The sequence below is a fragment of the Ovis aries genome, chromosome 1, assembly GCF_016772045.2.
Source record: "Ovis aries strain OAR_USU_Benz2616 breed Rambouillet chromosome 1, ARS-UI_Ramb_v3.0, whole genome shotgun sequence".
Classification (NCBI taxonomy): Eukaryota; Metazoa; Chordata; class Mammalia; order Artiodactyla; family Bovidae; genus Ovis; species Ovis aries.
Window position 1 is genome coordinate 124,923,820 of NC_056054.1, and position 13,671 is coordinate 124,937,490.

A 13,671-nucleotide genomic window follows, 5' to 3' on the forward strand; every position below is an offset into this window, starting at 1 on the left:
CAAGACTAGAGAAAGCCTGCGTGCAGCAATGAAGAGCCACCATAGCCAAAAACAAACTAGTAAATAAGCCTTAAAAAGAAGATAAACTAAGGATTTGTTTTCCATCTTGAATTTCTGGAGTTTGTCTCACTGGTACTTGTTGCCTTAATTGAATCACCTATTTACTGTAAAAAGAATGCCCAGCAGAGAAAATCTCTTGATGATTCCCATTATGATATTTATGGATTTTGACTTAAGCAACTTAAAGACTTGTGCAGTTCTTTTTAAGTATAGGGACCATAAAAACTTCTGAATGATCCTCTTAGTAAAGTCGGATCGAGTTCTAAAGTTAGTAGCCCCACAGTTCATTGGAAGGACTGATGCTCAAGCTGAAGCTCCAGTACTTTGGCCACCTGATGCAAAGAGCTGGCTGATTGGAAAAGAATTTGATGCTGGGAAAGGTTGAAGGCAGGAGGAGAAGGGGTGACAGAGGATGGGATGGTTGGATGGCATCACCAATTCAATGTATATGAGTTTGAGCAAACTCTGGGAGACAGTGAAGGATTGAGAAGCCTGGCGTGCTGCAGTCCGTGGCGTCTCAAAAAAATGGACATGACTTAGTGACTGAACAACAAATTAGTGTCTGTCTTTCCTGCCATCCCTCTGTCCCCTTTGCCATGTGCCCTACTTGCGCCATCTTTATCATGGTCACTAGCAGAGCGTAAGTAACTTGGAACCTCACCTGAAATCTACCTGATGTTCATAGCTGTCAGCTTCTCATCTCACTCACTCACAGAAAGGTGAAGGGATTGTCCTTAAATGCTACCTTTCTTGGAAGTGGTGCTCAGCCACACTTATTTATACAGTCCAGGCACATTCCACTGTGGTTTTTGTACAGTTTTGGAACGTCAGCGTTGCAGTCAGTGATCTTATTTAAACTATAACCCCAATCCCAAGGTGTGAGTAGGGAGCATAATGGGTGTTCCTGCAGCCCTAGGGAGTTTTGGGGGCTGCACTCAAACCTGATTTACATTTTAATTTTGTGGTACCAAACCTGAAGCATCAAGCTTTTACTTTTGTGTGAAATTGTCTATGAATCCATTTATTATTACAGATCCTGGCTTGGTCAATAAAAGTATAGTGTGATAGTGTTTTTAACCTGTTGCCTCTCATAGGTTATGAGATATGTGGTTTTTGTTGTTGTTGTTGTTGATTTTAAGGTCTTTGATTGTAGTATTGGCCACTGTTTGTGTTTCTGTTTTGGTATCCTTCCTGATCTAAGCATTTGGGGAGGATATTTTTCTTACTTTCTTCTATGGCTGCATTGGTGTTTTCCAAACTCAGTTCCTTTGGGCCTGAGGCCTTGTGTGGAATGGACACCGAATTTCCTGTAGGACCACTGGCAGGGACTTCTGGCCTTTCAAGTGTGTAATTTTGGATTGGATGTTCCATTTGTTCTCACAGTGGAAGGTGTTATTGTCATCTTCTCTTTTGTCAGTTACTAGACCAGAAATGCCAGGAGTGTCTCTTCCTTCTTTTTCTCCTTCCCTCCTTATTTCTCACAGAGATATGTGTGGTCACCAAGTCCTAGTGACTCCATTCATAGAACAGAGTGACTGAGCAATGGGATATGGAGCAGCCTCATTTCTTATCCCAAGGCTCACCTGTCCATCCTAAAGGAAATAAACCCTGAGTATTCGTTGCAAGGACTGATGCTGAAGCGCCAATATTTTGGCCACCTGATGCGAAGAACGGACTCCTTAGAAAAGACCCTGAGGCTGGATAAGATTGAAGGCAGAAGGGGAAGGGGACGACAGAGGATGAGATGATTACATAGCATCACTGATTCAATGGACACGAATCTGAACAAATTCTGGTTATAGTGAAAGATAGGGAAGCCTGACGTGCTGCAGTCCATGGGGTCACAAAGAATCAGACATGATTTAGGGACTGAACAACAACTCCTTATTTTCTCCAGGCACTGCCTGATGCTTTGGTTGCAACAAGCCTCCACCTTCTCTTTCATGTTACCCCAGAGGGTAGGGAGGGATTGGGGGAGAACATATTTGATCATGTAGCTCCCCTAATCAAATCCTATCACAGACTTCATTACACTTAATAACATCTAATTTCTCTGTGTTGCATCCATAACCCCAGCCTATCTTTCTAAAAGCCCCATCACCTCCAGCCCCTTTCCATGTGCTTCTGTACGACGTTGGATTAATGCTTTCATGCCTGAGTCTTTGCGCTTTTCCTGGAACATTCTGCCCTTTTTTTGCAAGCTCTCTCCTATCCCTGTTCATTTCCTCCCATCCTCACAAGCCAAGCCAAATCCAACGAACCTTTCAGAACCAGATTGGACCCATAGCTCCCCTTGCAGAATTCGTCTGTTTCTTTCCATCATTTGCTATTTTTAAAAATTGTTTATTTTTAAAATTGACATATAGTTGATTTATATGGAGGAGGAAATGGGAACCCATTCCAGTATTCTTGCTGGGAAAATCCTATGGACAGAGGAGCCTGGTGGGCTATAGTGCATGGGGTCGCAAAGTGTGGGACATGCCTGAGCAGAGCGCACAGTTGATTTACGATCTTTCGGGCACACAGCACATTGACTCAGCTACACACACACACTCTCTTTTTCAGATTGTTTTCCATCATAGGTTATTATAAGACACTGAATGGAGTTACCTGTGCTATGCAGTAGGTTCTCGTTTATTTTATATATAGTAGAGTGTATCTGTTAATCCCAAATATCCAATTCATCCCCTCCCCTGTCATTCACTATTAATAAAGTCTGATTAGCCTTTACAACCCTATCTCAGAGTGGAAAAGTGTCCACCATTTTTTTAGGTTGTGGGAATATAAAGAACTATCTGGTTTCCTTATCCCAAACATAAAGTGGGTGCTCAGTAAATAATAGTTGAGTTGAACTGAATTGTTAACAATCGGTAGGTTCTTATGTAGACACTCTGCTGTACCCCTGTAATTCACCAAGCAGTTATGACTATCTATTTAAAAATCTGTTTTTATATCCTCTCTTTCAGGACTTGCTAACCATTCTAAGACAAACCACTCTTATGTGCCACCAACCAAGAAAGAAAATGGTGCTAATTTTCATCACACCTTTGCAATTAAGATATAGTCAACTTCAGAGACATTCAACATGAAAAATGTATTTGTTAGAGTCAGCGACATAAGGACTTGTGTTTTTCCTGTTAGAGCTGTAGTCTTGAATGCCTAACTGGAAAACAATTTGAATTGATTTGAAAATATAAAACTGAGATCACTTTAAAAGATGTTTTTCGTTATAAAATGAGGAGAGCGTAAAGGAGTGTTTTGGGTGAAGTACTCGGGGATTGACTTGGGAACCGTGGGCTGTCATTCTGGCTTATGACTGAGACTTAGTCTCTTTTGTTTGAAAAGACGAGGACTTACACGTAGAGATTCATCCCAGTTTTGAACATCTTTGGGAGGAATTTCTTTAACATTTTTGTAAAAATGATTTTATTTGACTTTCAAGCGGGCGATTCTATCAGCGGAAGATTGAAACTTAATTAAAATCCTGTCTTCCCATGCGTGTTCTTTCTGTCTGCATTTCTCTTCCTGCCCAGCAAATAGGTTCCTCTGTACCACGTGGATACAATGAGGGAGGGGAGGGTGGGATGAATGGGGAGATATATACACTACCATGTGAGTCGGACACGGCTGAGCGGCTGTACTGAACTGTTGTGTGAAATAGATAGCTGATGGGAACCTGCTATAAAGCAAGGGGAGCTCAGTTGGGTGTTGTTCTGTGATGACCTAGATGGGTAGGAAGGGGGGGGGGGTTGGGGATGGGAGGGAGGCCCTTGAGGGAGGGAATGTGTGCAAACACAGAGCTGATTCACTTTGTCATACAGCAAAAAGTAACATCACACTGTAAAGCAGTTATCCACACCCCGCCCCCCCCCCACGCCCCCCTGCAAATCCTATCTTCCCACCTAAACACATACCGAAATTGAAGTTCCCAGTGTCCCCCTAGCAACAGTGTTGCAGGGGACCCCATTACAGCTTCCGTTTTTATGTCTGGTGGCTCTGTTTTCCAGCTGTCATACTTGCTCCTTGACTTTTAGTTATTAAGTCCACTTGCTATCAAAGAGGCACATGTATGCACAAACTTATCGTTTCTAGCTGTTCTTCCTTCCTCTCCCTCCTTAGCATCCAGTCTACCAGCTCTCTCTGTAACCTTTTCTCCTGGAGTATTTTGCCATCTCGCATATACCTTCCGCCAACACAGATCCCACAGTGGCAGGAACAGAACCCAAGGAGGATGGAGCAGGCATCCCGGGGGAGAGGGGGCGTGATGCCCTCTGGGGGGCCCTTTAGCCTCAGAGTGCCAGGGATCAGCAGCACGAGTCGGACGCACCCTAGCCTGGTGGCCTCTCCCCTGTCCTCTGACAAAGACAGTCCCAGCCCTCCTTGCTGGCAGGCAGAGTTGCCACACCAGCCACCTGCATGCGTGGCCTCAGTCCAGGGAGCTCTTGTCTGATTCACAGAGTGATCCTCCCATTCTTAGTGGGAAAGGCAGCTCCTGGGCGCACAGCGGCGGCTTGTGCGGTGGCGAAGGGTTGAAATCGCTGGGATGATCGGGTCCCACTCTGCTTCATGATGAAGAAAAAGAGGACTGCTTGACGTCCTGACCGTCTTTTGGTCTGAAAGACTTCCTTCTTGGCTGCTGGAGAACAGGTGAAGGGAGAGGCCAGGTTGTTAGGGGCTGGAGAGCGTCACGGAAATGGCCGTTTTCCTACATTTGGGTCCTCTTGAATGAGCCTGGGGAAGAGTCTTTGGAGGCAGGCAGCCGCTGCTGGGTGCAGCCATCCTTACCCTTGTGGTGATGCCCTTCCTCTGCAGGGCTCACTCAAGGCCAAGGCCGTGTCCTTTAAGATGGAGACACCCCGTCTCTGTTCAAGGTTCAACTTTTGCCTTGAAAACCAGATTCTCTCCTCTTGAGCTTCTGTCTTGGATGGTGAAAGAGTAGCTACCCTCCCCCACTCTGTGTGGGGGTCTCAGGAAATGTGCCTGGAGAGGCTGATGGGGATACGGGGGTCATGTCTGCTGAGTGGCTTGGAAAAGATGTTGTTGGTGATGCGATTGTATGTTGCAATCTCTTCCAAACTCAGGCATTGATGTATTTTCAAGAAGATTGTTGGGGAGTGCAGTTTAAAGGTGAAACAGTCTGATACATTGGGCAGGAGTTACAGAAGCAGTTTCAACAGAGTACCATCCCCTCTCACTGTCTTCTATGGGATGACCTCCTTCTCTCACTAGGAGCTCTTAAGCCACGACATGGTGAAGTCGTGAAAGAAGGATTTCAGCGGTAGAAGTTAGCTGCAGTCAGGCAGCTCCATTCCCATTTTCTTTTGAGATCAGTTTTTTTCCGTGCTCTCTTACAATGACCTGGGCGTGCTTTTTTGATGTGACTCAGACTTGAAATTGAGCCGGGAGCCGGGAGTTGAGCTCTCTCAAGTCCTGTGGTCACTCCTCTTGGAATGTTGGGTGGAATTCTCAAGGGTTCAGTAGCTTCATGGCTTCTGAGTAGGAATGATGCTGCTTAGAATCTTGAAAAATTACATGATTCTTGGGGTCTGTCCTGAAAAAGCTGATCCATTTCAGTAAGCTGGGACTTCATTGGAGCCCCTTTCAGAGCCAGGCTGTGTGGGGGCGTTTGGAAAGATCTGATGACCAGCTGTGTAACTCTGCCCTTTGGGACTGGTGGTTTCCAAACACTTCGTAGTGGGTGATGCAATGCTGGAGTTGAGTTGTACGCATTGGCAGTTGTCCGTGTCCAAGTATAGTCGCAAGATGATGAATACCAAGAACCAAGGGAAACTTAGAGAGTAGTATTTTGGTCTAAAGTCACTTACATGGTGCCAGCCAGATAGTAAGCATTCCATAAATGGTAGATCTCCCTGAGCCGGGGGAGAATATATTACTTCACTTTGCAGCGCACTGCCTTGACTCCTAGGAAACCACAGTCATGTCTGTTCCAGCTGAACCTGTTGGTTAAGTATTGCCAAAGATTCACTGTTCTAAAATTAAAGTTATCATTTCAGGGGAAATTTCCCAACTGACTTAGCTGGCTTAAGAATATCAATTCTATGAACATGTTTTTCCCAGTTACCTTGGGATGCATTTGGATATGCTGAGAAGTTGCTCAAAATCAGGGCAGTCTTTGGATAGGGGAACTTTCAGGAATTTTGTTTGGCCGATTTGGATGTCTATTTTTTACTCGCCTTGGAAAACATGGTTGGGCTAAAACCATTTCATCCAAGCTTTGGGGAGGAGGAATTTGGAAACCCTGTCACGATTCATTCATCTCTGTTGAGATGAGGGGGGAGATGTGTGCTCAGCCGTGTCTGACTCTTGGTGACCCCATGGACTCTAGCCTGCCAGGCTCCTCTGTCCGTGGAATTCTCTAGGCAAGAATACTGAGGGGGTGGCCATTTCCTGCTACAGGGGATCTTCCCAACCCAGGGGTCGAACCCCGGTCTCCTGCGTTGGCAGGCGGATTCTTTACCACTGTGTCACCTGGGAAGCCCTCCCATCTGTGTGGAGGGATTAGTTTTTCATGGAGAATCCTGGTCCTGCTCCAGGCACCCAGTAGTCACATGGTGTACCTGATAGGGAAGGTGGGTTCCTCCTCTCTGTTCAGGAGTGCTTGTCGTAGTCTCAGTTTTCAGATAAGCTCACCCCCGATGGAACTGTCCCTTTATGCCAGATGAGGGGTGGCCAGGTGGCAGTAGTAACCAGCCACATTTGGGCACGGGCCCCCATCTCCCTCAAGTTACCCCTCCTCAGCCCAGTACTCTGGAGAGCAAGTGTGCATCCCAAGAGATTTTCCTGGTAAGCAGCTGCTGCAACTTAGCAGGATCATACCTCTTCAGCCTTTCTGTCCCTGAACTGTGATTTTTTTTTTTTTTCCTTGAATCAATTATCAAGACAAGAAACAGTCATATGAAGTTTGTCTTTGAAAGGATGTGGTTCTAAAAATCTGACTCAGGGACTTCCCTGGTGGCCCAGTGATTAAGAATCTGCCTTCCAACGCAGGGGACGAGGGTTTGATCCCTGGTCAGGGAATTAAGATCCCACAGGGTGTGGGAGCATCTCAGCCCGCTGGCCAGAACTCTAGAGTCTGCTCTCTAGAGAAACAGAAACCCCCAGGGAGAAGCCCCCAGGCGCTGCAGCTGGAGAAAGCCCACACGCTGCAGCGAAGACCCAGCACAGCCAAACCCGAAAACCGAAACCCATGGCTCATTGTATCACAGTGGTCTCAAAGGGCCACTGGTGGAAGTTCCTGTCTGATCTTAGCACCTGCAATGTTTGTCCTTTTTCTGACAGTTGATTAGGACCTTGTGAGTCTTACAACTACTCTTTTACCCATCTGATTGGCTGTTACCAAAACTTTACAGTCCAGTTGAGCCAGCTGGGTAAATTGATCACCCAGGTACGTTCATTACCCTTATTCTGTTCCCTAGCACTTTGTCTCAATCTTTGGGTCCTTTTATTTTTCCAGTGATAATGTCTCCTATTCGATTTTAGAACATGCATCTTTGGAAGTCACTGCTAAGTCTTTTCTCTAACATGATAATAGTTAAGAACCGTCAGCAAAACAAAATGACTGATGAATTTTCTTTAACTGTAATTTCTGAACCAATAATAAATTTTCAGTGTCCTAGATTCATCTCTCCATCTATTCACCCCAGGCTAATTTTTGGACTAAATGTCAATATTAAAATCTACATTCTTTCGGTGCTTATTGCATATAAAAAATATTCAGGATTTCTGATTCATTTAGAATTTTGACCCAAAACTACAACTCCCTTCCCACTTTAAGTTTCAGGGTGAAGGGAGATATTCTGATTCTCATTCATTTAGTAATTATGAAACACTTTGGGGGCACTTATTCACGATGAACAGAGTAAGAATGAACGTCCTTCTGTAGTCTTTTATAGTGTTTCCTGTTGAATCTCAAATTTCTGTTTTAAAACAACCTTTTCAGGTAGACGTTAAGTAAAGCAGATAATATTATGCATCCTTCTTTTTTCTATTAAGTCTTGGAATGGGTAGTTTGCTTGCCCAAGATCACATAAGTTAGTAAGTGATAGAGCTTGGGGTGTAGATGTGGGTATTTTGATGGCAAGTACAATATCCTTTTCTCTGTACACTTTGATTCCTGGAACTTGCAAGGACTTAAAAGTGACAGGATGCCTCTCATGAGTGTTTTCTGAGGTGAAAAAGAAAGTTCTGTTGTGGCAGACACTTTAGGGAAAGCCATGGATTAACTGCCATGAACACAGTATTTCTGACGCTGTCCTATTTTGTCTCAGGTTGGAGTGATGAAACTTCTGAGCCCTGTCTATTTTTGAGGTATCTGAAGCCTGGGATTAGCTTGGTAATGCCCTCCCCTTCTCCAGCACAGACACTTCCCTGTGAAAACTGGTTATTTGACACCTGATGCAGAAATTGACTTTATGAGTTGAGATGAATCAGAAGGAGACTGTAAAACTTGGCACACTTATCATTCACCTCACTGGGGGTCATCTTAATGCAATGCAAGCTGTCCAACCGGTCCTGCCAGATTTTGTCAGCGTGGTTTGCGTGTATGCGTGCACTGTGGCAAATTGAGTCAATCGTGTCTTCCAGCTGGGTTAATGAATTCCCCTTTGGTCTCATGGCACATTTGAGGCGATTGGTTTCATCCAACTTAGACGTAGACCCAGTTCAGTGAGATAGGTACCATGTTTTAAGGAATTCCCCTTCATAGTGGCCCTTCTTGTCGCATCTTCCTTATGGTTTACAAGTGTTGCATAACAGTGAAAATAATCTAGTGTTTTTAATAATCTAGTGTTTTTATTGAGAGCTGAGCAAGGAGTCGGCACTGAAATAATCATGTCACATAGATGGTGTCATTTAACGCTTATTTCAATAGAATGGTTTAGGAGTTCTTGTCCCTATTTGTAGAGGGGTAAACTGATAATTAGTGTTTGCCGCAAATCGCCTTGCAAGTAAGTGACAAAGCTGAGTTTTGACCTGAGTGACGCATATAGTGGGACTCCAGGCTCAAGCTCCCATCACTGAGTTAGCTGTTTCCCTGCCGCTTGCTTGTTTATTTGTTTAGGCTGAGCTGGGTCTTTGGTGCTGCGAGGGCTTTTGTCTGGTTGCAGTGAGCGGCGGCTCCTTCCTCCTTGGAGTGTGCGGGTTTCTCCTTGCGGTGGCTTCTCTTGGGCGTGCAGGCGTCAGTAGTTGCAGCTCGTGAGCTCGGTAAGTTGTGACGCTCTGGCTCAGTTGCTCCGTGGCATGAAGAATCTTCCCAGACCTGGGCTCAAACCTGTGTCTCCTGCATTGCCAGGCAGATTCTTTACCACGGAGCCACCCGGGAAGCCTGTCTACCTCCTGTTGAAGGTGGATTCTTTGCGGCTCTTAAGGAAAATCCGGAATCCTGATGGTTCTCAGGTTGTTGTGGTGTATATTCCTAAGGCCATGGTGGAGTTAGTCAGTCCACTGTGAACACTTGATACAGATTGAATCCTTGGTGACTTGCGGCAACTTTAGCATATTTGCTGATCACAAAGAGCAAATATGTTCTCTTCATCTGTTTTACATCATGGGGTCAGTTCTACAGGTCACAGGTCAAAATAGTTTTTCCATCAGAATCAGGGGGAGAAAAAATGATCCCAGATCCCAGATAGACTGGGTTTTGTCTTCCTACATATTTTTTAAACAATGCCTGACAACTTTTCACTTTCTTCCCCATAGCGTTTTTCTGCTTAGGGAATAGAAGACTATAATAGAGAAACATTTCAGTTCTGGTAGCAGAATATGTACTTTTTTTTTTTTTTCAAGTATAAAAAATGTATTATCAGCCTCTATGTGCAGGTGGAGGACAGCCGCCCGCAGGCCTGGTTTGCCAGCAAGAATCCAGCCCTTGCAAATTATTGGCAGCTGGCACTGTAATGAGTCCATTTCAATGTAAATGGGCTGTTGCTTATTAATTTCTGCCAGTTCCTAAGCAATTCAGGAATCGCTTTGAAAATTTTAAACTTTGCAGAGAGCAGCTTAAGGAGGATGCCTGGGAAAAGTAGCAGTTGGGGGAATTATGGCGAGGACATGTACTGGAGGGTAATAATGGCATATTGCTGAGAACTGGTGTTCCTCTCCTGGCAAGCGTGAGTCACCAGGTTCATGGCAGAGTAGCATATTTTCCAAGATAGGGTGAACGGTAACTTCACTTCCTATGCTATCTTATATGGATATGGATATTTATTTATTTACTGTCTTGATGTGACCACCTTCCACAACAGTACGCACTTTTCCCTGTGTTTCTCTGCAAGCTGTTTGTCATCTTGAGTTCCGCCTTAATGAGGCTACCAGTTATAGGTGCTAGTCGTGGGCAGCCCCACAGGAGTGATCTGTAGGAGAGGAATGAGAGGCAGCCACCCCCAGGAAGCCCTCAGGCTTCCTCCTGTCTTATAGTTTAGTCATTAAGTTGTGTCCGACTCTTTTGCGACACCATGGACTATAGGTGTCACCAGGCTCCTCTGTTCATGGAGTTTTCTAGGCAAGAATACTGGAATGGGTTGCCATTTGCTTCTCCAGGAGATCTTCCGGACCCAAGGATTGAACTTGCATCTCCTGCACTGACAGGTGGATTCTTTACGGCTGAGCCACATTAGAAGCCCCTCTCCTGTCTTAGCATCTCCAGTCTCACCAGAAGCCAGGTTTTGGAAAACAAAGACCACTCACAATGCCTGTTCATGGAGCTTATTTTGAAAACATGAGAATTTGTGAGCATGAATTCTCAGCAATACCCTGTGTATACGATGAGAAGGTCTATCATATTGAATTCGGTCTTTTGTTTTACTGTCTTTTAGCATCTTCTTCAACTTCTGTGATAGCTATAGTTCTGCTTTGAGAGTAACTGAGACTCCCTGATTTCCTGCCACTCATTTCTGTTTGTTGAGACGTTTGGAAGATTCAAAGGGAATCACGAGTGTAGGGGTGCAGGTACCTTTTAGAATTACGGTTTTCTCCAAGTCTCTGCCCAGGAGTGGGATTGCTGGGTATGGAAGTTCTAGTTTTAGGCGCTCCTTGCTGTTCTCCACAGTGGCTGCCCCAGTCTGCATTTCCACCCACCAACACCCCTTTTCTCCACGCCTTCTCCAGCATTTATTGTTTGTGTACATTTTTGATCATGACTCTACAGCAGAAACTAACACAACATTTTAAAGCACCTGTACTCCAATAACACTGTAAAAAGAAGAGAGAACCATGAAATCGTTCTACTGGAATTGATTTCTGTTACCTGATACTTTCATCTGTAGAGACAGAATAAAATGATAAAATATTACTGAGTTTATAGAGTGGTTTATTACTGTAAATGTAAGCATGCTTATATTTAGGGATTTATGCCTGTCATTTTAGACCTGTAGCTGAATGTTGCGTTGTTTGATCTGGGGTGTGCTATTTCACATGAAATGGATGTTGGAGAATTTATGTAAATGGGTTTGATGGAAAATTCCTGTTTCCTGTGTTCTGGCTGAATAGTGGCTTTCCTTTTTCTGCCCTCTCCAGGTTTTTGGCACAGCTGCATAGACGCAGATGAGACTATGATGGCCAGCTCTAGGGGCAGGTGCTGAGACACTTCCCAGCCACCGTCACTGTTCATCCTGACATCATCACCAGGCTCCATATCTCAATGCCACAGTGCTCTTGGGGCAAGTTGGGCTGGGAACCTTTGTTGCCTTGTAAGGTAAGTTTATGAATGTGTGCTTGAGCCTGTGTATACCTCCATGAATTAAACATAATGCTTCAGAGGTGGTGAGACAGGTACTATGGCATTGCCATGGTGTATGCAGCTTGTGGGAAAAAGAATTTGGACTCCCTTTTTTGTATTAAGGTTACGCCCATCTAGCAAGTCAAACGTATTAACATTAAAACTTAAAAAAAAAAAAAAGGAAAGAAAAAGCAGGTACCTGTCTTTTTCCCTCTGTGAATGGCTCTCAGGGATCTTTGAAATTTATTCCCAAGCTTTACCATCTTTAGATGGGATTATGTTTGCAAAAGGTAAACCCGGCTTCAAAAATCTTCAGAACAATGATATGTTTTGTTTCTGGTTTGGATAATCTCTTAAAAAGCAAAATAAATGCAGTCAAAATAATAATCTTTCTAAATCAAAGATCATCTTTTATTTGTTGCAAAACTTTCCTGTTTAGTCTCCTGTGTTAGGGGTATTTGTGTGTGACTTGGCAAAACGCTTTTCATGGGTTTGTAAAGATTTAGCTAAAACTTTCAGAACTTTGTCTCAGTTTAATCTTAGCTTTCCTCCCCCCGTCTCCCCCCAACCCCCTTACCCTATCTTCAGGCTCAGCCTCCAGTAGCGAAAAAACAGGCTTGAAACCAAGCCCTCCCACTAGAATCTAATTTTAAATTTGCAATCTGTTGTCTTGTGATTTTTGCTTCAAATTTAACTTTGAAATAAATACATTTCATCCTTTCTCCTGCAATTTTGGAGGTCTGTTTTCAAATCATAGAAGGGTAATCATTACGTTTATTTTAATAAGTTCTTAAATACCTCAGGAGGGAGTGAAAAATTTTATTATTAACAATTATAATTTGTATACATCATTAGATGCCTTCTGTTCATATTCTACAGCACCCTTACCAATAAGAGAAACCTTGTTTTAATAGTTAACTTTGACTTGAATATAAGTTGGGTCATCTTGTGCCCACTTATGGGCTCTAATGTTTTATATTTTTGAAATATTCTTGTTATAGACAATCTGAGAGATGAGCATCCCATTGAAAAAAAGCAGTACTAAAACTTCAGTTCAATTAGATGGCCAATATAGTAATGAGTAAGGCACGGTCCCTGCCATTGGGAGACTGTAATAAAATAAGAAGGGGTTCATGCAAAGAAAGATAAGTGTGTCAAATAACCATGCCACAGATGGAATGGGAGGAGATCAAGCAGAGTGCCATTGGAATGTCGAGAAAGGAGAGTTAAATCCAAGCTCGGTACTATTTTCTTCTTTATCTTGGGTGATTTTCCCAAGTCATCTGCTTTAAGTTTGGGCTTGGTGCTTTTTTGCTGCAGTTGTCAGCCTGGTGTCCCCATCCTCACTCTCCGAGAGTTATCCAAGAAACCTGGGGACTTAAAGCATTTATTCTTTTCTTTCCCGTAACAGAATTCTAGGTAAGGGACCTGCCTGGCAGTCGATTAAGGCTCTGTGCTTCCACCAAAGGGTGTGCAGGTTCTATCCCTGATCAGAGAACTAAGATCTCACATGCAGCATGGCCAAAACAGTGAATTACGGCTTTAGTGTAGTAGCTTTGGAAAATACGAAAAGCAAAGTATACTTTTGAAAATTAAATTACCCCATAATCTCTATCTAGGATGCTAACTTTAAAAATTTTTACACAGGTCTATATATTCTCTGTGTGTGTGTCTCTCTCTCTCCCTCCCTCCCTCTTCGTGTGTGTGTGTGTGTTTATGAGAGGGAGAAAAAGAAGGTAAAATATTAACATCTTTAGAATTTTAATCTCCTCAAAGCCAGTATCTTGGATATGCATCTCAAATGTAAGTTTTTACTTCCTAAGAATAAGAGTTTTGCTCCAGAGGTGATTGACCCTAATAATATAATTATCTTTTTG

General features: G+C 43.7%; 1 protein-coding gene across 7 annotated transcripts in view; it reads left to right on the forward strand.

Annotated features, from left to right (window-relative positions):
* TIAM1 (TIAM Rac1 associated GEF 1) overlaps nt 1–13,671 on the forward strand; it is a 461,928-nt gene that overhangs the window by 280,111 nt on the left and 168,146 nt on the right. For all 7 annotated transcript variants that reach the window (XM_060403824.1, XM_042229680.1, XM_042229684.1 and 4 more), the window contains one exon: nt 11,593–11,770. Coding sequence is in view for 1 of the 7 variants with exons in the window: in XM_042229700.1 (XP_042085634.1) it covers nt 11,717–11,770 (54 nt within the window). In the remaining 6 variants the exon portion in view is untranslated. The remainder of the gene's footprint in view (nt 1–11,592; nt 11,771–13,671) is intronic.